At 47.2% G+C, this 25,865-nt stretch overlaps 1 protein-coding gene across 6 annotated transcripts; it reads right to left on the reverse strand.

The window, feature by feature from the left end:
• Positions 1-25,460, reverse strand: ZNF746 (zinc finger protein 746). Of its 6 annotated transcripts, none has more exons than XM_045388176.3 (7): positions 25,163-25,460; positions 21,867-22,166; positions 21,652-21,733; positions 20,525-20,638; positions 4,439-4,630; positions 3,820-3,945; positions 1-2,702 (listed from the first exon to the last, which is right to left on the reverse strand). In XM_045388176.3, the coding sequence occupies exons 1-7, from the start codon at positions 25,184-25,186 to the stop codon at positions 1,597-1,599; spliced, it is 1,944 nt and encodes a 647-aa protein (XP_045244111.2). In that variant the 5' UTR covers positions 25,187-25,460; the 3' UTR covers positions 1-1,596. The 6 variants fall into 6 exon arrangements, with proteins under 6 accessions (XP_045244111.2, XP_045244110.2, XP_045244109.2 ...); XM_045388175.3 differs by having other exon boundaries at positions 1-2,705; XM_045388174.3 differs by having other exon boundaries at positions 21,652-21,778.
• Between the last annotated feature and the right edge of the window lie 405 nt (positions 25,461-25,865).

Genomic DNA, 25,865 nt, shown 5'->3' on the forward strand with positions numbered 1-25,865 from the left:
TTGGTGCTGGTTAGGTTTTATTTTAACAGGATGTTTTCTCTTATTTTTCAAAATATCAGTTATATCAATATTAGAAGTGTAAACAGGTACAAAATATACAGTACATAGAAACAATTTTCTTAACTAGTCTACTGCCTAATAAAAGTATGCATGAGGGGGCTGAATGAATGGGCGCTGCCAGGTCCCTCCCTCTGCAGGGGAGACAAGAGGACCAGTGGCTGCTTCAACAAAACAGGAATGGATATTTGTGTGGTAGGAACAGCACTGTGGTCAAATTAAGAAATCTGGGCCCACCTTTATGATGTTAGATGCTGGAATGAACAAGCCACTTGGCCCCCATACCCAGTCTCATGAGCTGGGCCCTCCAAGTGCCCCCAACAGGTCTGAGAGTGCACATGCTAAGGAGACTAGGGCACAGAGGAGGTGGCTGCTACAAGCAGAAGTTCCTTCGAGGCCTGGTGACTGGACTCTTGTCGGTGTGGGACAAATATTTTAAGAGGGAAAACCTGGAAATCTCTGCTTTCCCGCAATGATGTTCCAGTAGGATGAGACGTCTCGCCTGTGGCTCTTCCCCACTCATGGCACACCATGTGTACTCAACAGTGAGAGGCCGAGGTGTGTCCCCTCTGAGCGGTTTGCACCTCTAAAAAGAAATCCCTGTCCTGCTGCTTCCCAAGGTCACAGTAATGATCAAATGAGATGCATTTTGAAAATGAGAAACCACCATAGAAAGTGAACAGGAGACAGAAGCGTCTCACGGAGTGGGAGGCAGCCCCAGGTGGGGGTGGGCGGCCAGGCTTTGCTCCTGGGGTGGTGCAGCTCCCCAGTTTCAGCTTCTCCATCTCTCCAGACCTAATGCTGTGATTTCTGACAACTCGTCCTTATGAGGCCGAGGAGTCACACACTAGGAGACACCACCAGGTGCCCTTGGGACAGGTACTGCAGATGGCCTGAAATAGAGAAAATTGGGGCCAGCACTTTTGGGGGACCTTTTCAGGAGAGGCAAGCTGGGAAATGCAACCGCTATTCCTGGAGGGGTCCTTCCTGCTGCGCTGAGGTGTGCTCCAAGGGACCCAATGGCCCTCACTGCCCAAGGGCTTGGTGCTCTGGGCTCACTCAGCCCACCTGGGCAGAGCAGGGGCGCCCACGACACCCCATCCCCAGGAGTCAGTGGGCCAGGGGTCCCCAACTGCTAACCTTCCAACACACTATCAGACTCAGTGACATAGTGACAGAAATGCAAGCCCTGAAAACCAAAAGTACCTACAAAATTCAAATGGCCCTATTACTATTTTCCAGCTTTTTCCTCAAGAATTAAAAAAAAAAAAAAAAAAAAAAAAAAAAAAACAAACAGGTTTCCAATTAAATTACTTAAAATTCTACAGCGCTCCCATCTTCACAGAGAATTCTACTTGGTTTCGAGGTGGCAGCTGTCCTGGTGGATAGTTTCTCCTTCTCCAGTGATCATCAGTTCAGCAACTTGGACATTTGGGTTCTCCCCGTCCCGCGTCTGCCTGAAGCTTCCACGCCGCCCTGCTGCCTGCACACGGGGCTTTTTACACGTGCGGCCAGCCGGGGTCATGGGGCTGGTGGTGCTCACATGTCCCCGCCATCGGTGGGTCCTAGGACGCTGAGGCCACAAGTCCAGTCGGTCACAAGGTCTGTGGAGGCCAAAGGTCCTTTGGAGGCGGGGCTCTTGAACGGGTCGGGTGGTGCGGGTGGCGTCGGGAGTGGCTGGCCTCGGGCCGGGGTCTTGGCGCCCGCCGCATGGTTGCGCTGGTGCTTGCGGAGGTGGTCCTTGCGGATGAAGCTCTTGCCGCAGACCGTGCAGGTGAAGGGCCGCACGCCCGTGTGCGTTCGGTAGTGGTCGATGAGCTTGGAGCGTTCGGTGAAGCGCTTCTCACACTCGGTGCAGGGGAAGGGACGCTCGCCCGTGTGCAGCATGCGGTGGCGGATGAGGTGCGCAGGGCGCGTGAAGCAGCGGCCGCACTCCCCACACCGCAGGGCGCTGCCATCCCGTGCGCTGCCCCCACCGCTGCCGCTGCCCCCGCCGCCGCCACCGCCGCCGCCGCCGCCGCCGCCACTGCCAGTGCCAGGGGCCGACCCGTCGGGCACCCCGCAGCTGCGCTGGTGCGCGCTCAGGCTGACCTGCAGCTGGAAGCTCTTCCCACACGTGGCACAGGTGAAGGGCCGGCCCCCGGGGGGCGCCGCGGGGTGCTTCTTCAGCCCTGGCTTGTGGCCAAAGCCTTTGGTCCGGCCAGGGTATTTACAGGGTTCGTTGAAGGGCCTCGGGGCCTGGCTGGGGTCCAAGACGGCCTCTCCGTTATCTGAGGAGTAAGGAAGCCCCTCCGGCCCCGTCCTCGGGTTCAGGCCCACTGGCGGTTTACACCGGAAATTCCAGCCCCACCGGACCCCCCCGAAGAGCCAGTCCCCAGGAGGGGTCTCCTCCTGGGCCACAGCAGGGCTGAGCTCACTCATGTCCCTCTCAGGCCGGGCGGGCTCTCGCAGCCCCAGCACAGGGTCCTGGCTGGGGAAGGAGCTGCCCTGGCTTTCCCAGGCTCCTTCCTGGGCAGGACTAGGGAAAAACCGCGTGGCTTGGCCTGGTCCAAACAGGGTCCCGTGAGCCTCTAGGTCAGTAGGATGTACAGGTGTGGCCACCACCTCCTCTTCCTGGACTTCTGTTTTTATTACAATTTTTACATCTGCTGAGAAAGACAAAAAGACAGATACTGACCTGTCCCGTACCTGCTGAGCGAGCCACGATCTGCCACCATCACTGCTCAGCAGCTGCTTGGCCACACGAACTCCACCAAGGCCCTCGTGGCTGAGCCCAGAGGGCAGCTCAGCAGAGCAGCCTGGTGGTTGTGAGGCGGCCTCCCACCGGAGGACACCAGTGTTCTGGCACCTTCACCACAGGAAAAGCCACCAGCATATCTGCTCCCCAGGTTCCATTTTTCAGTGTGGTTGTTAAGGCAAAGCATGAATTGATCCTCAGAAAGGAATTCGGACTGCTGCAGGTACTGTGCCCCACCGCAGTGCAGGGAATGGAGGTTCAGACAGCGCCGCCACACAGCAGCTGTGGGCTGCAGGCAGTTCCTAACCCACAGCTCATCTGTGAATGCCCACTTCACAGGTGTGAGGATTAAACCAGATGACATGTCTGAAAGTGCCTTAGTGAGCTATTTGACATGCAGCAGCATTCAATAAATGGACCCACTAGCTAATGATAAAAATATTACTGAATGTGTTTGATTTTATGTAAGTGTACTTGAACTTCACATTCTGAGGTTTCACATCAGGGATCTTGGCTATTAGCACGTGTTCTGGGTGCTAAAATATGACGTTATTAAAGTAACAGGTGACTGGGCTTTACAACAGAAGTAAACAGAAAGCTAACAGATAAATTTGGTGGCAGTTCTTCTGAAATCGGCTTTCTGACACCTGTCTTTGGTAGTACCAATATCTAAGAAGTGGTTTCAGTTCAGTTTTGTTTTCTTCCATGCCAGAGAGAAGCCACAGTTGCGTAAGCCTGGGGAGGAGGTATATCCTTCAATCGATCAGCTTATTAGAATACACCACTTAACACCATATGAAAAAGCAACAGACTGAAACATGGATGTCCTCAAGAAGGGCTGCGGACGCCTATGATTTGGGAAGGAGATAAAGAACAGAATGTGCAAAGGGTCATAAGAGTGCAGACACCCTAATGTCTATTGGCTGGAAGGTCAGAGCAGTTCACCAGTGAAAATGAGACGCCTGGATGGAGGTACTCCCCACAGGCAAGCATGGCCCTTCCCTTCCTCCTGTTGCCACCCGTACCTTCTGTGGAGGCTGCTGTGTTGAGCTTCAGGGTCCCGTCCGAGCATGCTGAAGAGGGATGGTGGGGAGGGAGATCCGCCTGCCAGGAGGTAGGTGGGATGGTGGTGGAAAAGTTGGAATGGACACCTGTGATAAGGGGAGAACAGAGCCTGTGGGTTAGGGGAGGGATGGGGAGGACAGAAGACTGCTGGGGAGGAGAGCAGGCTAAGCTCTGAGGTCCTCCCCACTGGGGGCTTTTCTGAGTGATCCCGGTTCTTTTGTCCCCCACTCTGAGGCACTGGGAAGCTCAGACATCATCGCTGTGTTTCACACGGGCCCGTCTTGAATAGAGGCAGCCAGTGACTTCAATGCCCAAAGATGGGGCAAGAGGAGCGGCCGCACGGTTATGGAGGGGCCACTGGAACAGGGCCAGAGAGATGCCCAGGAACAGCATCTGCGACCTGAGAGAGGCTCGAGACAAGTCCTTCAGTACAGTCCCACCTTAAAATGGGAAAATTTCTAAAGTTGTCAGGTCGGAAGTGTTGAGGGCCCACAGCTCCCCCATGCTGCCATGAGCCCTCCCCTGTCCCTCCTGTGATCCCTGAAACTCATTCCTTATGTCCCTGTCTCAGCCACTTACCAGAGGTGGCGTCCGTGGAGATGTCTGCTGCGCCGGAATCCAACTGGCTGAGGCCCCAGGGCTCCTCCCCGATATCTGGCTGCCCGGCTGCCCATGCCTCCACGCCCAGGGCCTGCTGCTCCTGGAGCTGGAGCTCACCCTCCTGCTTGATCTGCATCAAGAGGTCTGGGGCAGGAACTGGGGGCCCCGAGCCTAGGAAGGGGAGTGAGTGTGAGGATACAGCATCACGGCCCCAAGAGGTCTGGGGCGGACACGCACCTAGCTGGAGAGGTAGACACAGGGGCCTTACAAGGGTCCAACAGCAAAAGAGCCTGGTGGGAAGGCAGGCAGCAGCAAACAGGATGGGGGCCTAGGGCAGAGCCTGAGGTCACATGGTATTGGGAATGCAGGTAGGGCAGGAAAGGGTGAGGTGGGGGAGGGGAAGAATACACAAGCACATTCTCAGGGCTAGGCTGCCAGTCCAGGGGGAGACTGAGTTGCCCTGGGAATGGCCTGCCCTCACTTGAAACACAGAAATCCTGGACAAAAGTGAACCCCAAGTCCCCCCCAAAACCTTACCCCCCTCATATATTTAAGTGAGTGCAAAAGAAAAGATCCCAGAGGTAAGAATGACAGAGAACACACAAAGTCCAATCAAGAGTTACAGTGGAAGGCAAGCGACCTAGAGTTATTGGAATAGGATACAGGCCTTAGGGGCTGGGCTTTCATGTCCATGTGAGGCTGGGAGTGTGGCCGAGCCACCTGCCTGAAGCCAGGAGCCATAGGCTGTGGCCTGTCTGTGAGATGGGGACTAGGAAAACTCCATCTGCCTGCGGGAGCCACCAGGAAGCAGCCTACTTGTCCAGGGCTATGTGTGGGAAAGAAACCCATAAAAACTTGGAATCCCATGTCCACACAGAATTCACACTACCCACATGGGCAGACACCATAAACTGAGAAATTCACAGAAAAACTGGCTGACAGCCATGGCAACTTAGGAGGCCCCAGCATGGGCAAATGCAGATCTGCCTCCGAGGGGCACCCACACAATGCAGTCCACAGGGGGCTCCTCAGGGAAAACTAAAACCAGAAGAAAAACTAAAACTTACAAAACAGAAGAGGTGCCAAATGGCCATGATAGTCATGGCAGAGTTCACTCCCAAGAACTACAGAAAAAAAGGAGAGGCTGAATGATACAGTAACCTAAGTATGTCTAAGATCATCAAAGAGATAAAGAACAGAATCTTTAAGGCAAGAACTGTAAATTATTTTGAAAAAGGTAGATTTGAAAAAGAACTCAACATTCTACAAATGACAGAGGCAGTTATGGAAATGAAAAACTCAAATGGATGGCTCTGGCTCAACAACAACAGACTGAACACAGCTAGAGAGAATATTAATGACTTGGGAGAGAGATCCAGGGAAATAATCCAGAGTACAACATTGAGAGATAAAGAATGACAAATACGAAAAAGTTAAGAGACATGGAGGATAGAATGAGAAATTCCAACACATGCTGGTAGAAATCCCAGAAGAAGAGAATGGAGAAATGAGTAATGGCAATAGGTAAAGAAATAATGGTTGAGAAATTTCCAAAACTGACGGCATTGGGTAAGTCCACAGTTTGAAGAACAGACCAATTCCCAAGTAGGTAATAAAACAAACAAACCTAGACAACATTCATGTGAAATGGAACCATAGGAAAGACAAAGAGAAAAATCTTAAAAGGTACCCAAGAGACAATAATAACATTCAGACTAAGAGTAGATTTTCTTCAGCAACTAGGATATCAGAAGATCATGGAATATCTTCAAATGTTGAGAGAAAACATCTGTCAACTCACTTTATGAGGCTAAGACAATTTTTGTTGCACAAACTAGAGGGGTTGTATATGAACAAATTTAAAAAATAATCTCATATATGAACAGATATGCAAAGATTCTAAATGAAAGAATTACAAATCAAACCCAGCAATATATTTTCAAAAAAGAAAAAGACGTAATATATTATGAACACACTGGGTTTATTCTGAGAGCTCAAGGATAATACTAGAAAATATAATGAACAAAGTTAAGATTAATAGCAAAAACAATAATCATCTCAACAGATGTAAAAACAACATTTAGCTCTTCTATTTTTGACATATGGCTGGCTAGATGTGCAAAGAAACAGAAATTCCTCCCAATGCAGAATATCTAAAATTGCTGAGTAGGCTGGGTACAGTGGCTCATGTCTGTAATCTCAGCACTCTGGGAGGCTGAGGTGGGAGGAGCTCTTGAGCCCAGGAGTTTGAGGCTGCAGTGAGCCATGTTTGCGCCACTACACTTCAGGCTGGGTGACAGGGTGAGACCCTGTCTCAAATAAACAAACAAAAAAAGCCAGCCTAGGCAACATACAAGACCCTGTCTCCACAGAGGGGAAAAAAAAAGTTTTTTAAAAAAAGTTAGCCAGGCATGGTGGCATCCCCTGTGGTCCCAGCTACTCAGGAGGGCCACTGTGGTCCAAAAACTTCCAGGTCAAGACTGTAACTTGAAGTGGTCTTAAGGCTGCACTGGCATCAGATGACCAGCCAAGGAACACATACACATTCTCAGGAGGAAAGCATTTTAAACACAGCTTTCAAATAATCAATGAGATTATTTACAGAAGTAAAAAAGGGGAGTGAAAGTATGAGGAAACAAGACTATCAAAACTGACCAAATTTTGAAAAAGAATCAAATGTAACTTTAGAGTGGTAACAAAAATAACTGAATTTTTTTTTTTTGAGATGGAGTCTCGCACTGTTGCCCAGGCTGAAGTGCAGTGGCACAATCTTGGTTCACTGCAACCTCTGTCTCCCAGGTTCAAGCAATTCTCCTACCTCAGCCTCCCCAGTAGTGCTGGGAGTGCAAGTGCACGCCTCCGGGCCCGGCTAGTTTTTTTGTATTTTAGTAGAGATGGAGTTTCACTGTGTTGCAGGCTGGTCTCGAACTCCTGAGCTCTGGCAATCTGCCAGCCTCGGCCTCCCCAAATGCTACGATTACAGGCGTGAACTACTGTGCCTGGCCAATAACAAAATTTTAAAATCCAATGTGTAGGTTAAACAACAGAATGGAAATGACTGGTGAATAGTGAACTAACTAGAAGATAGAACAAATTATTCCAACCTTGGCCAGGCACGGTGGCTCACACCTGTAATCCCAGCACTATGGGAGGCCAAGGAGGGCGGATCACCAGGTCAGGAGATCGAGGCTAACATGGTGAAACTCCGTCTCTACTAAAAATACAAAAAATTAGCCAGATGTGGTGGCGGGCGCCTGTATCCCAGCCTATTCGGGAGGCTGAGGCAGGAGAATGGAGTGAACCCGGGAGGTGGAGGTTGCAGTGAGCCGAGTCGCACCACTGCACTGCAGCCTGCGCAACAGAGCAAGACTCCATCTCAAAAAAAAAAAAAAAAAAAAGGCCAGGCGCGGTGGCTCAAGCCTGTAATCCCAGCACTTTGGGAGGCCAAGACGGGTGGATCACGAGGTCAGGAGATCGAGACCATCCTGTCTAACATGGTGAAACCCCCGTCTCTACTAAAAAATACAAAAAACTAGCCGGGCGAGGTGGCGGACACCTGTAGTCCCAGCTACTCGGGAGGCTGAGGCAGGAGAATGGCGTGAACCCGGGAGGCGGAGCTTGCAGTGAGCTGAGATCTGGCCACTGCACTCCAGCCTGAGCGACAGAGCGAGACTCCGTCTCAAAAAAAAAAAAAAAAAAAAAAAGAAATTTCAACCTCAACATAGAGACTGAGCTGAAAATATAAAGAGGGGTTCGAAGTTATAAAGGATAATATGAAAAAGCTCCAGAATAAAAGGTTAGAGAGAAAGGGGGCAAGGCAAAATTCAAAGAGGGAAGATAACACATTTTCCCAAATCGGTGAAACATTTTAGTGATTACAGCAGGATAAAAGAAAATAAACCCACATCTAGATACATTGTAGTAAAACTGCAGATCACCCAAGACAGAGACCTAAAAGCAGAGAAAGAAAAAATGCAGATCATCCACAAAGGAATCCTGATTAGACTGATGGCAGATTCTCAATAGCAACAACAAAAGCCAGAAAAAAGGGGCAAATTATCTTCAAAAGCTAAGAGAAAATAACACTCAAGCTAAAATTATGTCTTTCCACTACAGTTGTCCCTTGGTGTCAGTGGGGGATTGGTTCTAGGGCACACCATGGATACCAAAATCCACAATGCTCAAATCTCTTATATAAACTGGTGTAGTATTTGCATATAACCCACACACATCCTCCTGTATACTTTAAATCACCTCTAGATTACTTATAATACCTAATACGGCATAAATGCTATGTAGATAGTTGTTACTCTGTATTGTTCAGAGAATAATGACAAGAAAAAAGTCTATATGTTTAGTAGACACCTTTTTTCCTGAATATTTCAAATGTGCAGTTACTTGAATCCACAAATTTGGAACACATAAAATACAGAGGACTCACTGTATAGGGATGGAATAAAGATATTTTCACACATATAAATATATATAAACTCATATACACACACAAAGTGAGGATTCATTACCATCAGACCCACAAAAAATAACTTCTAAAGGAAGAAAAAATTTCTAAAGACTCCTCTATAACAATAGAAATAGAATACATTAACTGTCAAATTAATTAAAAATAACAAAAGTTTGAAAAGGAAAAAACCTAAATGAATAATTCCCAAAGGAGGGGCAGGAAAAATACAGAAAAGGCAGAACTAAAGATTAACAGCACAGTTTAAGATGGTAGAAAATAATCCAAATAAACTAATAACCATAATCAATGTAAATGGTCTAGACCAGAGCTAAGAAGAAAAAATAATGTGAACCACATATCTAATTTTAAGTATTCTGGTAGTCATGTTAAAAAAGTAAGAACAGGTGAAATACATTTTAACAGTATATTTTATTTAGCCCAATATATTGAAAATGTTATTTCAAAATCAATATAAAATGATTTATATTATTTTATACATGCATGTTTTGTACACATGGCTTGTTTTTGTACATGGTTTTTGAAATGTGGTATTTTATCCTTACAGCACATTTCAAGTGCTCATGTGGATAGTGGTTACTGTTTGAATATTTAACAGGTAAAGGTAAAGATTATCAGACTAAAACCAAACAAATCCCCCAGCTATCTGCTGTTTTCAAGAGACATACCTAAACAGAAGGACGCAGAAAGCAATGTAAAAGAATGAAAGATGTACTAAGCCAGAACAATGTAAAGAAATGATTTAGCTATACCATATCACATGAAATAAACATTAAAAGTAAAAATATTCATAGAAATAAAAAGCATTACTCCATAATAGTAAACTAACCAGGAAGATAAAATAATTCTCAAGTTTTTTTTTTTTTTGAGATGGAGTCTTCCTGTCACACTGGCTGGAGTGTAATGGTGCAATCTCGGCTCACTACAACCTCTACTTCCCAGGTTAAAGCGATTCTCCTGCCTCAGCTTCCCGAGTAGCTGGGATTACAGATGTGTGCCACCATGCCTGGCTATTTTTTGTATCTTTAGTAGAGACGGGGTTTCACCATGTTGGCCAGGCTGGCCTCAAACTCCTGACCTCAGGTGATCCACCCGTCTCAGCCTCCCAAAGCGCTAGGATTACAGGCGTAAGCCACCACGCCTACCCAATAACTCTAATTTTTTAAGCTTATAATATAGCTTCAAAATAATAAAGCAAAACTGATAAAACTCTAGGGAGAAATGAGCAAATCCATTTTTGCAGTGGGGGATTTTGATGTATCTCTCTGTAATTGATAAATCTAGCTAACTAAAGGTTACATAAAATTTGACCAACTCTACCAGTAAACCTGATCAAAGGGACCGAAATAGATTCCAAACACAGAAAACACAAGCTTTTTAAGCTACACAGAGCATTAAGGAAAAATGAACACTTTCTAGGTCATGAAACAGACTTCAGCAAAATTTAAACGACTAGTATTTTACACACTGCATTTTCTAGCTACAACATAATTAAGTTTGAAATCAATAACTCCCATACATACTAAAAATTTTAAATATATTGCTTTCTAAATAATCTGAGTCTAAGAAAAAAATCGCAATGAAAATTAGAAGATATCTGGAACCCAATATTAATGAAAATATTGTCTATCAAAATGTATGGGCTACAGCTACAATGGTACTCAGAGGAAATGTTATAGCCTTGTATGTTTATATTAAAAAAGAAAACACGGGGGCTGGGAGCAGTGGCTCAAGCCTATAATCCCAGCACTTTGGGAGGCTGTGGCAGATCACGAGGTCAGGAGATTGAGACCATCCTGGCCAACATGGTGAAACCTCATCTCTACTAAAAATACAAAAATTAGCTGGGTGTGGTGGCTTGTGCCTGTAGTCCCAGCTCCTCAGGAGGCTGAGGTAGGAGAATGGCTCCAACCCGGGAAGTGGAGATTGCAGTGACCCAAGATTGCGCCACTGTAAGCCTGGAGACTGAGCGAGACATCGTGTAAAAAAAAATAATAATAATAATAATGCGGGTCAAAAATTAATGGGTTAAACAGTCAATGCAAGACATTAGAAAATAAATAACATTTAAGAACCTTTTCAAACGTAGAAGGAGATAATACATATAAGAGTATCATAAACTAATAAAAGAGAAGACAAAGATAGAATATAGTTAGTCAAAGTTGGTTCTTTGAAGAGACTATTAAACCAATTCACCTCTAGCAAGATTATCAAGAGAATGGGAGAGACAGCACCAATAACCAATTGGAAGAATGAAAAAGGGAACATAATGATAAATGTAGCAGAGATTTAAAAGATATAGAGGATATTATGTTATTCCAAGTAATTTGAAAACTCTGGGGAAACTGACAAATTCCTAGAAAAATTTCAACCTGCCAAAACTAAAGAAGAAATAGAAAACCCGAATAGTCCTATAACTAAAATAAATTAAATCGGTAGTAAAAAATCTTCCCCACCAAGAAAACTTCGGGCTCAGGTGGCCCCACTGGTGTTTTCTACTAAACATTCAAGGAATAGATAATTCCAACATTACAAAAACTCTCTGAAATTTAAAAACAGAATGAATACATCATAGCTCATATTTTTAATACCAAAACCAGACAAAGATGGTCTGAGAAAAGAAAATTACAAGCCCATCTTTTCCATGAACAAAGATTCAAAACTTCTAAACAAAATAATTAGCATACAGCAATGTACATAAAGGATCATGACAAAGTTAGGTTTATTCCAAGACTGCAAGGTTGGTTCAACATTAGAAAGTAACATAATTTGCCTTACTAGCAGGTTAAGGAGAAAAAAACGCATAATCATCTCAATGGATACCAAAAGAAATTATATAAAATTCAAGTCATTACTGTTAGAAACACCTAGCCAACCACAGACAAAGGAAACTTCTTTAGTCAGATAAAGGATATTTGTAAACAAAATCTTTAGCAAATATTATACTCAATGTGAAAAGTTAAAAAGTGTTCTCTTTAAAATCATGAACCAATAGGATACCTGGTATCATCATTTCTATTTAAGGATTTTCTGGGAGTTCTCAGTCAACACAATAAAACAAGAAAAAAAACCCGTAAATATTTAAAAAGAAATTATTACTCATAGATATGATTAACTTTTCAGAAAATCTGAGAATGATTAGACAATTAATAGAAAGGTTATTAGCATTAATGAAAATTTTAGTAGGGTTCCTAGATCGTTAAATAAATGAAAGACAACTATATTTTTATATATTAATACTGTGAGGTTTTTGAGAAAGCCTATCAATTACAATTTTTCTTCCTTATCAAGGGTCTTAACAAACACAGAAACAAAACAAAAAGGAAGACAGGTGAGGCTAAGCTATTTTTATTACTGATAATTCATGGCATAATTCTGCATAAAGGGCAGAGACATTGGAATGAGCTCTTGTGATGGGAGAAAAAGCATTTAGAGAGGAGTATTCTCTGCCCTCAAGTCCCCAACAGCAACAAACAGAAAATGCAATTTGGAAAAAAGATACCACCAACAAAAGTGATTTTTTTTTTAAAAGAACCTAGGAATATATCTAATAAAATATGTCCAAGACCTTAATATAAATATAAAACTTCACTGCGACATTATAGACAAACCAAATGGAGTGACTTAGGACATTCACAGATAACATGACTGAATATAGTAAAAGTGTCAATTCTCTCCAAAATGTTAATAGATGGAATGCAATTGCAACCATAACCCCAACTGGAATTTTTCATGGAACTTGATAAGGCAATTTGAGGGTTTATCTGAAAGAGCAAAGGGAAAGAAGAGCCAAAGTGTAGTGAAAAAGAAGCAGGGTCTCCACCTCAGAGCACCACAAAAGTCCATTTCTGAAGGATGAAGAACTTGAACATGAAAGATGAACTCTGAAAACCTTTAGCAGGAAATACGAGAAGGTGCACTGGTGCGCTACAGCATTGAAGAACGTAAACATTTCTTAATTGTTTAAGGCACAAAAAGGATAAACCATAAAGGAAAGACTAGTAAATCTGAGAACTTTAAAATGAAAAGCATCTGTTCTTTAAAATATACCACAAACGGAAAAGATAACAGCAACACACATAGTTGACAAAAAGATTAATATTTAGAATACGTAGAGAACACTTACAGGCCAGGCACAGTGGTTCCTGCCTGTAATCGCAGCACTTTGGGAGGCCGAGGCAGGCAGAGATCACTTAAGGTCAGGAGTTCAAGACCAGTCTGGCCAACATGGTGAAACACTGTCTCTACTAAAAATATAACAATTAGCTGGGCGTGGTGATGCCCACCTGTATTCCCAGCTACTTGGGAGGCTGAGGCAGGAGAATTACTTGAACCCAGGAGGCGGAGGTTGTAGTGAGCCAAGATTGCACCACTGCACTCTAGCCTGAGCAACAGAGCAAGACTCTATTAACAAAAAACAACTTAAAAAAATGCAGAGAAGACATAAACACACATTTCACAGAAGAGGAAGGACAAATAGCTCACAAATAGAGGATGTAATGTTCAATCTCATTAATTAGGAAAATCCAAGTTTTAAACCATAAATTTTAAACCATTTCCCTCACACCAAATGGGCAGAAATAAAAACAGCATTTCCCAGGCTGGTGAGGATAAGGTGTGATTGGAACCCCCAGGCCCTCCTGGGAATACCAGCCGGTATCCCCACCTGACATCACCTGGAAAAGTTTGAACACGTGTCTCTTCTTTCCTATGGCCCAGCAGTTCTACTCCTGGATCTACACCTAGAGAAACTTTTACATATGCATAAGAATGTTCACAACAGCAAAAACAGCTTAAAAAAAAAAAAAAAAAAAAAAAAAACAAAAACCAACACGAACACCCACCAACAGTAGAAGGAAAAAATACATTGTGTTATGGTCATAAAATACAAAACTGTAAAGTGCTGAAAATCATGAAAATGAATGAGCCACAGCTCATTAACATGGATGGCTCTCAAAAACATAACAGCAAATGAGAAAACCAGGTTAAGGAAGAACATATGTGGTATAATTCCATTTATAAAAAGTTCAAAAGCAGGTAAAACCAAATGTATTACTTAGGATACATACTGAGGGAATAAAAATGTAAAGAAAGGCAAGGGACTCTATTTCTGAATTTTCAGTTTATGTACATTATAAAAGGAAGGAATGGGTGTGATCAGGGAAGGACGGGGGTCCAGGAGGTTCAAGCTGTGGTCTCTCTCTCATGCTGGGTGTTGGGAATACGGGTTTACTACTCATCTCTAAACGGTTTACTACTCATCTCTAAACGTCACATGAATTTTGTTCTGTATGTATTTTGTTTGTTGTTATATATAATACACAGTAACAATGTTGTAAAACAGGGGTCCCCATGCCCCGGGGAACCTGGACTGCACAGCAGGGGGTGGGTGGAAGACGAGTAAGTGAAGCTTCATCTGTATTTACAGCCACTCTCCATCGCTGGCATTACCGACTGAGCTATGCCTCCTGTCAGATCAGTGGTGGCATTAGTCTCACAGCAGCGCAAACCCTATTGTGAACTGTGCATGCGAGGGGTCTGGGTCACACTCCCTTCTTATGAGATGGAAGAGTTTCATCCCCAAACCATCCTCCTGGTCCCCCATCGGTGGAAAAATTGTCTTCCATGAAACTGGTCCCTGGTGCCAAAAAGGTTGGAGACCGCTGTTTTTAAAGAAAGAAAACACAATATTTTTAAAAAGGAAAGCATCTGATACAATATAACACTTGTTTGCAATAAAAACTTTTGGGTAGCCTGGTTAGAAAGAAATGTCTTTAACAGTATTTTCAAAAGCCAAAGGCAAAAATCATACTTAAGGCTGAAACTCTAGAAATATATCTTGTCCACAGACAGGATGCCACTATCACTGCTGCTATTCAACAATGTCCTAGTCAAACTGCTAAAGAAGAAAAATAAAGTTATAAAAAGTTAAAAAGCAGACACAATCTTTGTATGATTTGTAGAGGATATAATAATCTACATAAAAAATCCAAGAGAATATAAAGAAACAAACCATTAGACATGAAAGCAAGATTTTTTTAAAATAAAAGTCAACAGCATACCTGTACACCTGCAATAACTATTAATACATGTAATAAACTGTAAAAATCCCATTTATAATGAAAAACAACTATCAGGAGAAAACTGTAAAATCTTATTCAAGCACATAGAAGGAAGCCTTCAATAAATGAGTCTTCCAGTGATTAGAAAGGCTAATGTTGTCATGAGAGCAATTCTCCAGAAATTAGACTGTAAAGTAAATGCAATTCCAATCAAATTTCCAACAGGATTTTCTTAGGAACTTGACATACAGATCCCAAAATTCATATAAAAGAACAAAGATCCAAGAATAGCCAAGACAATTTTTTGAACAACAAGTAGAGAAGGATTAGTCTACTAGATATCAAGGTTTATCATGAAGCTAAAAGAGCAAGGTGTTGGTGCAGAGACCGACAAAGAGACCAATGACACAGAAGAAAGCACCCAGAAACAGCCTTGTGCACATGCAGAAACTGGCTCAGGACAGAATCACATCACAAATCAGTGGAGAAAAGCTAACACATTCAGCAAACTTTGCTGGAAAATCAGACCATCGTTGTCGGAGGAAAAACTGAAACCCTTCCTTGCAAGCTACGCACATTTTAATTATAGATAAATTAAAAACTTAAATTTGAAAAGCAAAACTTTTAAAAATTTATAAAAAAAGAGAGAATATCTTTCTGACCTTGAGTGAGGTAAGCAAGGATCTCTTACTACAGAAAAAGCACAGATCATAAAGGAAAAGACTGACATGTTTGACTCTTTCAACAGTGAAAACTTGCATACAAGAACTATAACGTTAAAAGACCTACCACCGACACGGAGAAAATGTTTGTAATGCAAATAATAGACAAAGGATTCGTATCTAGAACACATACAAAGAAGCCCTGAATCAATAAGAAAATGAAGAACATCTCAACAGAAAAAGAAAAGACAATTCACTGGAGAAGCAGCCAAATAATCATATAAAAAGGGTGCACATACTCACTAACAGTAGGGAAAATACAAGTTGAAACGAGAGGCCATCTCACCCCCATCAGGTTGGCAAAAATGTAATTATGGAAACTGGGCAAAGATGTTAGGAAGCAAGTTCTAGGAGCACCTGTTGGCACTGGGTACCCCGGGGAGGGCGATACAGTAGCGGAAAAGGTGAAATCAAGCCTACGACGTGGTAAGGCCACTGCTGGATCTGTTTCCTGGAGTAGCATCCCCACAGGGGCACAAAGAAACAGGCGCAAGAACGCTCACTACAGTATTGCTTGTGAGTGAACAATCAGAAAAAGTTTAAGTGCCAATCAGTGGAGGAATGGAAAATAAATTACAATATACTTGCTTCTGGAATATTAACCATCTGTTAAAAGGAATGAACTTGATCTACATGTATCAACATGGATACGTCTGAAATACAGAATAAATGAGTGATAAATATAACAACATCTATGTAATTTTTCAGAACACAAAAAAACCATACTATATATTGTTTACAGCTACCAAAGTACACAGCAGACGTTTCAAAATGTGGATAGGAAGAATAAACACAGAAAATTCAGGACAAAGGGTTTCCCTAGGGAGGCCTGGGGGACCTAAAAAGGGATTTAAATGGTATCGGAAATACATTATTTCACACACACACACCACACACACACACGTTTTAAATTTTGAAACAGCATACATTCAGCAAATAGTTACTGAATTCCTACTCTGTACTAGGCAATATTCTAGGGTCCTAGAATGATTAAACAGATACAAATTTTTCTACTTTTGAAATTGACATTCTAATGGAGACCTGACATATGATGAATGTATAAATAGGAAACATATATATGACGTGACGCTGTGTGACACGGAAGACCCAAAGCAGGAAAGGAGGCCTGGAGTCCTGGGTGGGGAGGGGTTGCAGTACCGATGACAGGAAAGGCCTGCAGGTGGGACCTGCCTAAAGAGCACTTCCAGTAGAGGGCACTGCGAAGGCCCTGGCACAGGGCAGAGGGGACAGCAACGTGGATGGTGCAGCTGGGCAGAGTTAGAGAAAAGTGGAGGAGGTGAGCTGACGGTGCAGGTCAGATGGAAAGCCAGGACTTGGGTCCGACTTGGGTCTAAAAGGGATCACTCTGCTGGGCTGAGACGAGACTCTGGGGGATCAGAGCAGGAGGAAAGGGGATGGTGACAACCTCAGCAGGAGATAATGGACCTAGGTGGCAGAGCAGAGGGGACAAGGCCAAGTAAGAAGACAGACCTTTCAGCACCATGGAGGGCCCTGATAACCAAGGTTGGAGAGGTTTTGGTGGAAGAGGTAACAGAGTGGGAGGGAAGGGGCAGGAGACAGCAAGCGCAGATGTCCCCAAGGGGCTCTGCCACAAAGGGAAGCAGAGAAGCGGGCAGGGGCTGCAGGGGTAGAGGTCAAGGCAGGATTGCTTGTGTTGCCCTTGAGAAGGTGGCATGAGGTGGGATCTGGCGCCAGATTGAAGGAGGGCTTTGGCTGGAGGGCTGACAGTTTAGCAGTCACAGGAGTGAAGGCAGAGAAGGGGGCACAGGTGCAGGCAGATGGCGTGGGGAGGGCTGTGCGAGTGGTATGTTTCTCTTTAATTTAAAAAAAAGGGTTAAAATATAAAACTATTCTCAGTTGTGCACCATACACAAACAGATGAGCTAGGTTTGGCCCTCAGCCACAGTTTGCTGGCCCCTGGGCTAAGGAGACACAGTGTGACTGTGTTGCAGAGCACCCACTGAAGTCGCTGGTCGTGAATGTCATGTGACACCAGCAGCCAGCTTACCTGGTTCTCTGCAGTCAGGTGCAGCTGTTTGGCTGCAGGTGCAGAACACCAGTGGATTTCACAGGTGGATACAATGACCAAAACAGGGGTAAGAGCGCTGAGGCTGTGTGCAATGGGGAACCACAGTGGTGGGCATGGAGGGAAATGAGGATGAACTAGGGCAGTAAAAAGGCAGCAGGGTTGGTGGCTTGCAGGTCTTGAAGGACTGGAAATTGCTGGAATCAGGACACCAGACAGGGAATTGAAGGGACGGCAGGAGGCGGCTGGAGAGTGGTGTGCTGGAGATGGAGATGGTGGGTGTGGTGCAGTCATTGTCATCACAGTCACAGATGGCTGTGGGATGGGTGGAGGGGGCACAGGACCATCCGCATGGAGGCTGCCATGGCCAAGACTGAGGGCAGGAAGAGTGACAAGAAAAGAGGGAAGGTCTGCAGAAGCAGCAAAAAGACGAGGCCTGAGACCCAAAGGCAGGGTCTCTAGAGAGGGATTGAGGCTGGCAGAGGCACAATCTGAGGGGTCAGGACCCTGTCCCCGGTGGGCCTGGGCTTAGAGGGAGGCAGGGAAGAGGATGACAAGCACTCAGAGGGCTGCAGTCCCCTGGAGCTCAGTCCGAGCAGGGAGCACTCAGGACCTGGTGGGTCTGCTGAGCCCTGAGTCCCACAAGGCTCAGTGGGGGGATGTACAGGAGGTGAGAAGGGGAGGTGAGGTCTCACAAGGGATGGGCAAGGCCAAATGTGGCAAGGGATGAGCTGGGAGTCCTGGCTTCTCAGACAAAGGGGAGAGAGATAAAGGCCACACAGAATCCCTGCCAACAGGCTCAAGGTGGACAGTGGAGTTTGTGTCTACTCATCTTGTCTAATGGTGGGTAGAGGCCACCATTCAGGTAGAGCTGCTGAGTATCATACGATGCAGCTAGAGAGTGTTACAGGGTCTTACCAGTAACCAGCATATTTTGAGGCCCCTCTTTATTCTCGTTTAATGATGCTGTGGAAGTGAGGGAAGCCTCCACACACGGTGTAAATACAACGAAACTCACCTACCCAGAACCTCCCACCCAGGCTAGGAAGCTGGACGTGCATGGGTCGTAACCCTCTTTTCCAGCCCAATAGTATGTGTTCTCAGCCGTCTTTCTGTCCTCTAGCATTCAGCACTGTCCTTGACACCTAGAAAATTCTCAAAATACATCTGTAGAACTAAACTGTCAATGTCCTGATGACGACTAGCAAAGCGCCCAGCTCGGAACATGCTTCTACCCTTAGGAAAGTGCAAATCTGACTGAGATGAGATGATGAACATGGGGGAGGCATTTAATTTCACACAAGTGGAGCACAGGAGGGCCTCTGCGGAACACCACCTTTTTAAGTGTCAGGCGAAAGCGAAAACCAAGGCAGGTGGGACGGTCAAGGGCGGGTCTTCTGGAGGAATCAGGGGTCGAGCCTTGCAGAGATGTGGTCTCCGTGGTCAAATGACCCAGCAGGTCTTCACTTTAGGAATTTGGTTTTTCTCCTGTGTCCACCTGTCCTTCCCTTAACTTTCAAAGGTGCTGACTGGCTCCAGGGAAATCTGAGACACTGATATCTGGTAACCAGATTCACCTTAAATAAATGTGTGCTTCTAATCATACCAAACCATAAGGCTGACCAATGGGTGTATGTTCTACAACTGCTATGGGTTTAAATTAAGGTTGGTTCTTGGAGGCAAGGCTGACTCTTTGCAAAGCTTTCAATTAATTTTGTTGTCAATATACAGCTGACCTTGAACAACATGGGTTTGAACTATGCAGGCCCACTTCTAAATGGATTTTCTTCTGCCTCTGCCACGCCTGAGACAGCAAGACCAACCCCTCCTCTTCCTTCAGTCTACTCAATCTGAAGATGACAATGAGGATGACCTTTATGATGACTCACTTCCACTTAATGAGTAGTAAATATCTTTTTTTTTTTTTTGAGACAGAGTCTTGCTCTGTTGCCCAGGCTGGAGTGCAGTGGCACAATCTCGGCTCACTGCAAGCTCCGCCTCCTGTGTTCACGCCACTCTTTCTCCCTCAGCCTCCCGAGCAGCTGGGACTATAGGCGCCCGCCACCATACCCAGCTAATTTTTTGTATATTTAGTAGAGATGGGGTTTCACCGTGTTAGCCAGGATGGTCTCGATCTCCTCACCTCGTGATCTGCCTGCCTTGGCCTCCTAAAGTGCTGGGATCACAGGTGTGAGCCACCACGCCCAGCCTATTTTCTTTTCCTTATGATCTTCCTAGAAACATTTTCTTTTCCCTAGCTTATTGTAAGTATACACTATGTAACACATAGAACATACAGAATATGTGTTATTGACTGTTTGTATTATCAATAAGGCTTCTGGTCAATAGGAGACTATCAGCAAACTTTTTGGAGAGTCAAAAGTTATACGTAGATTTTTGGCTGCGTGGGACCGGGGGCTGTTGCCCCTGGCCCCTGCGTTGTTCAAGGGTCAACTATGCTCCTGCCTTCCCTCTCGGTGTCCTCCTCTCCCTCCCCTCATTCTGTTCCCTGCCTTTGTCTCTTCCTAAAAGATTAGGTTTGCCACCTGTTTCCCTGATAGAAAGTGTTCATTTCTGGAGCATTAGCTGAATAAGTTAGAGATTAAAATTCAACTATAAAAAACTCAGACATAAAACCTGTAAGTTTCCTGTTTCTCCTCAGCTTTCTCTGGAAAGGTCACACCCTTTCTGGCCTTCCCATCTCTGTTTCCCGCATATCACCTGAGGCCTCCCTGGCCTTCTCCCAGCCCTTACCTGGACTCGGGTCCACAGGAACATCTGGAATCTTGGGGCCAGGGCGGCGCCAGTGGCAGGGCTCCTTCCCTTGTTCAATCTGGGAGAGGACCTCGGGCTTGGAGATGGCGTAGTCTGAGGAAAGACAGAAGGTTAGTTTTTGCCATGTTCCAGTCAGAGCTGGGAACAGTCAGCCCGGAAAACCAACAATAGTCTAGAAACGAAATCTCTTGATTGTCACAGAGCAGGAGCTTCCAACTGCAGGCAATTTTGCTCCCCAGGGGACATTTGGCAAAGTCTGGAGACAATTCTGGTTGTCGTGCCCAGGGCTGGGGGAAAGGTGATTGACATCTGGAAGGTAGAAGCCAGGGCTGCTGCTGAACATCCTACAATACAGAGGATGGCCCCCAACACACAGAATCACCTGGTCCCAAAATGTCAACAGTGCTGGGGTGAAGAAACTGCTGCAGAGCACGCATGTTACACAGCAGTGCACTTGTGCTGACGAAACATAACCTCACATCTGCACCTGCTCCTGTCCTCTCTAATAGGCCTCGCTGCCCTCGGCTCCAGGGTCACACAGAAACCATCGGGAAGAGGAAATCAGCCCAGGAAGAAACAGTCTGGGCCCTTCCTGGGCAGGATCAAACAAGGAGAGCAGCAGTAGCCCCACAGGCTGAGGGAAGCAACGTTCTGAGGCGTGAAGACAATGTCTGCCGCAAGCAGCACCGTCTGCCCATGTTCTCCACTGACCTCCAGGCAAGTTGCCATAAGGGCCATGCATGTTTGTAGGAGAAGACTGAAAGAAAGAGTCTTTCTCTAATGTGAGTCAATTACATACTGGATCTGAGAGCAGAAGGGGCCTTCCTGCTCCAAGTCAGCAAGAACAGAAAGGTCCACACCCTGGGCCTGCGTAGGAGAGAAGCCACCGCCTTTCCCAGCCTGGCATTCTGGGAAACTCAACACAAGGAGAAGGGAGCTTTTAACTCCATCACCCAGGGCTCATCTTTCACAAAAGATAACAACTTGCAAAGTCAACAGTGTTTTTGGTGATTTACATATCACTGTCATGAAAACAACTATGTGGAAGGAGAAGTTTGAGGACTTGCAAAATCCTATTTAACAGAGAAATGAGTGTCAGGTCTTACCCAGGGAGACCAGTGTCTCGTAGTTGCCCCTCATCACATGCTTGTAGAGCTCCTTCTGCCAGTCCTCCAGCTTGCCCCACTCCTGCTCGGAGAAATACACGGCCACATCATCAAACGTCACGGGCACCTAGAACCACAAGTGTCACACTCGCTCACCCACACGCTCACGGGTTTGGCCACTTGATCTCCCCAACCCCAAGGAATCCCAGGGCTACCTTCGGGGACTCCCCCTTGCTGCCCGGGGGCAGCCGCAGGATCCAGAAGTTCCTGTTGCGCAGCAGGTTCTCCACATTCTCCAGCCGCCTCTGCAGCAGCCCGTACTCCTGCAGCAGGGTCCCCAGCACGGCCCACTTGCCCTCCAGCTGGTTCCCGAACTCCACAGCTGTCTTCTCACAATCGGCCAGCTTCTTCTCAGCCATCCCAGTTCGACCTTCTAGGGAAAGCAGGCGAGCAGCCTGCGATTCAATCTTCCTCTCCATGGCCTGAATCGTGGCTGCCATCGTCCACGGAGAAATCTTTGAGAAACAAAAGAGAAACCGGCATCATTCATTCCACCCACTGACTTCACTGAGCCCCTCTCTCACTAATATGTGTGGACAAGTGGGGCTATCCCGTACCACATGCCAGATCTCAGGCTGGCAATCACCTGTTTGGGTATGTTAGGTCTATGTCTGGGTGGGTGCCTTTACTCCAGGCCTCTGCAGCACAATGCAGACCCTTCTCACGGTGCTTACCCCCCTACACAGTAATTTCCTACCCACGCCTATACTGTGGGCTCCCTGAACATGGTATTGCATCTTTTCATACCACAGTCCTTGACACATGGCAGGTACCCAGTGCAATTTTGCTGTGTAAACAGTGACTTAGCATTGCTGGGCATTTTAGTGGAGAAATGGTAAACTGCAGATTTACTAGAGCTCAGCCTGCACCTCCCCTCATGATTACACAGGAACTGTCTACTGATGATGACCCAGCAAAAAAAACAGCTGGTTCACTGAAACGGCACAAACAAAAGTATTGCTCAATTTCTTTCTTTCTTTCTTTCTTTTTTTTTTTTTAAAGCATCTCATGTCCTCTTTTAATAAACATAAAAATATAATGGCCAGTTCCTCTTCCCCCAGGACAGTCTCATTTTGTCACCTTCCCATCTGCCCCTCCCCCACAAGCTAAAATCCCCATGACATCAAATCTCCATCAGTCCAGAGTTTTTTGACACTGCATGAGCCATACAAGATTCTTTCTCTTTCCCAAGTCCCACCCGCTCAAGGTAAACACGATGGCCTCCGACATTTTTGTAGCTGTACCAGGAACAGTGACATACCCTGCAGCCTGGTGAGGAAAATGGACATATGCCACAAAGTTAGACTTGTATATGGGCAGCAACCATCTTAATTAGAGATGAGGGGCTTCCCTGTCATTGGAAATGTGCACATGGTGTATCAGTGACCGACAGCTGGGAAAAGGAAGAATGGGCACATTTTGCCTTGGGTAGGGAGCTGGACTGTTTGAGACACCTACATCTGAATGTGGGACCTACAGGGCAGAGAGGCGCTCCTGGTATCGGGACCTGAGATCAACGAGGATCAACGCCTCCTTACAACATTCTGCAAAATAATTCCTCAACAAAGGTCGGTGACTATTTCCAAAATGAAAAAGTGGCTACTAGAAACCAGTGTGGATTCACTTAGAGAAAGTCACTGAGAACTAGAACGTGGATGGACACCTCAAAAAACAGAGACAAAAGGAGAGTTTGAGCAGAGGCAGAAAAAAACTTGCCTAGGACAGTGCTGAAGAGACTATTTGGAGGGAAGCAGGACGCAAACAAGGTAGGACTCTAAAGGGTCTTCAAGGCTGGGAGGTTCTGGACAAGCTGAACTGTTTCTAGGCGAAAACCCCAGTGTGGGTGGGAGTCTTGCTCTCAAGTAGTAGGTGGTCCCGCAGCACCTGGGTGGGCTGGCTTGGTTCTGGGCTTGAGTCCACCCTCCACCTAAGGCCACTGTTCCTTCCCTCACCTCTCCTTTCTCAGATCAATCCCTGTCACGTGATCCCAAAGCCAAGAGTTTACTCCAGAAGCTTCCTTTCAACTGGTCACCAGCTCCCCATCCACTGAAATCCTCCCCATCCTCCACGTGCATTATTACGGTCTTTGTGTGGCATGAAAGGGATCTCCACATAAACTACTTTATTAAGAAAATATTAGTCTTTTACAGATGGACAACAAGGTGCACGGTTTTCTTACAATTCTGATGGGGCCAGGAAACCCTCTGTAAGGCCCTCACATTATGTGGTGGGAGGTGGCGACTGTGCGCTGCTCACTCCAGCCCAGATTCTTACTGTCTGGTGGCTGGAATATGTGGGGCTGTCCTTAGACTCCTGCCAGGAAGCCGAAATTCTTTGCTTGAGAGGTCAGCTGATGGTAAGAGGAGCGGGATCCCTCACTCACTGCCCACCCGCAGGATGAAGTCCAGCCATGCAGGCCCCTTCCTAGTCTCTCTCTGCAGACTCCTTTCCCACTGCCTCAAACCAAAACCATCTTCTCCAGGCTCATGGACTCCTTTCTGTTCCTCAACACGCCCTGCACTGTCCCGTCTCTCTGCGCCTTTGCCCAGGCACTCCTCCCTCCCTGAAAGCACCACGGGTCTAGCTGGGCCTGAAATCCTAGCCTTCCCTAAAATCCGGGTCAAATCACAGAGGCACAGAGCATCAGGCCAGGAGGGGTGGACAGCGGTACCAGGCGGCCCCCGACACTCCTTCCCCGGGAGCCCACCGCAAGCTTCCACCTGGGCGCCAGCACTCACCCCTTTCTGTTTTGCACGATTATTGCCTACGTACCTGTCTGCTTGGTCCTTGAATACACGGAGCCACTGTGTGTCTTTTTTCACACTTTGCAGCTGGGTAATCCTGGGCAAGTTAACTTCTCTAGGCCCCGGGTTTTTCTTTTGTATGACAGAGATTAACACCAGTACCCACCCGACAGGCTTGCTGTGAGGACAGACTAACGCCTCAACAGGGCTTGTTCAAGTGCCTGGCTCTATATTCCCTTCCGAGCCGACCCCGGGGAGCTGCGCACGTAGTGGGTGTTGGTGTATGCGGATTCGAAGCCGGACACCTCCCAGGTGCCACCAGGCCGCTGCGGGGGAGATGGAAAGGGACCTACAGGCCGAGCGCCAGGCAGAGAAAGGAGCCGCGGGTGGGGGGGGGGTACCCAGAAGGAGGGGACAGCGGCTGGGGCGGGGGCAGGAAGCCCCGGAGGGCCCAAAGAACTTGGCGTGCGGCGGCCCCGGCGCGGGGACAACCGTTCCGCCAGCGCTCGGGCTCCGCTCATAGTGGGGACCCGGCCGACGGGCGCAGTAGGCCCCGGCGGACCCCGCGCCCCATTCGCGGGAGCCCCAGGCCCAGTGGTCCGGTCCGGACCCCGGAACCCCTCCCCAAGGCCTGCGGCGCCGTGTGCCGGGCCCGGGCCGCCCGGGGCCCCAGGCCGCGAGTCCGTGCGCGCGCGGGTCGCCCTTACCGGAGCCGCGACCGCCTCGGCCATGGCCCTGCGCTGTCCCGCCCGGGCCCGGAGGAAGTCGTCGCCGCCGCCGCGCGGCACCACGCAGGCCCGGCCGCCCGGTGCTCTCCGCAGGCGGCGCCTGCCTGGCCTTGCCTCTGTCGCCGCTCCTCGCTGGCTGCCCCTGCGCCGCGCCGCGCTGCCCGCAGTCGCGCCGCCTCCGTCAGCGCCCGGCCGGTCCACACTGCATCCTGGGAGCCGGCGCCGCGGCCCGGCCGACGAAGGCCCGTGAGGCTTCCTGGAGGCAGCGCGGCCGCACAGCCCCACCTGCAGCCCGAGAGGCGAACGGCAGGCGCGGCGCCCGCCTGCCCGCGGCCCCGCCCCGCCCCGCCCAGCCCCGCCCGCGGGGCCCGACGGGAGGACCTAGCGACCCTGGCCGACCCCGCGACCCCGGCCGGACTGCGGAGCGCGGGGGGAGTCACTGCACTGGCCCCGCGGCCCAGCCCGAGAATTCGGTTACCGAAAGGGTCCCCCTCGTGGGACCCGCCTGGCCGCGCCCGCGGGCGAGCACGGGCTTCCGGGCAGGGCGGCCCCCTCGGCCCGGGAGGCCCGGCTCCCCTTACCCCGCCCCAGGGACACTTCTGCTGCCAGAGGTCCTGGGTCTGGAGGTTTGGGCTATTTGGGGGGAGACAGATGTAGCTCATGCCCATCTGTGTTTGAAATG

This window comes from Macaca fascicularis, chromosome 3 (genome assembly GCF_037993035.2).
Source record: "Macaca fascicularis isolate 582-1 chromosome 3, T2T-MFA8v1.1".
Classification (NCBI taxonomy): domain Eukaryota; kingdom Metazoa; phylum Chordata; class Mammalia; order Primates; family Cercopithecidae; genus Macaca; species Macaca fascicularis.

Excerpts from the sequence above, each read along its gene's own strand:
- ZNF746 (XM_045388173.3), bottom strand. The coding sequence starts at position 25,186 with ATGGCCGAGGCGGTCGCGGCTCCG. Across the intron at positions 4,631-20,524 it reads TCCTGTGGACCCGAGTCCAG|GCTCGGGGCCCCCAGTTCCT; the intron begins GTAAGGGCTGGG and ends TCCCCTTCCTAG. Across the intron at positions 2,706-3,819 it reads CACAGCAGCCTCCACAGAAG|CAGATGTAAAAATTGTAATA; the intron begins GTACGGGTGGCA and ends TGTCTTTCTCAG.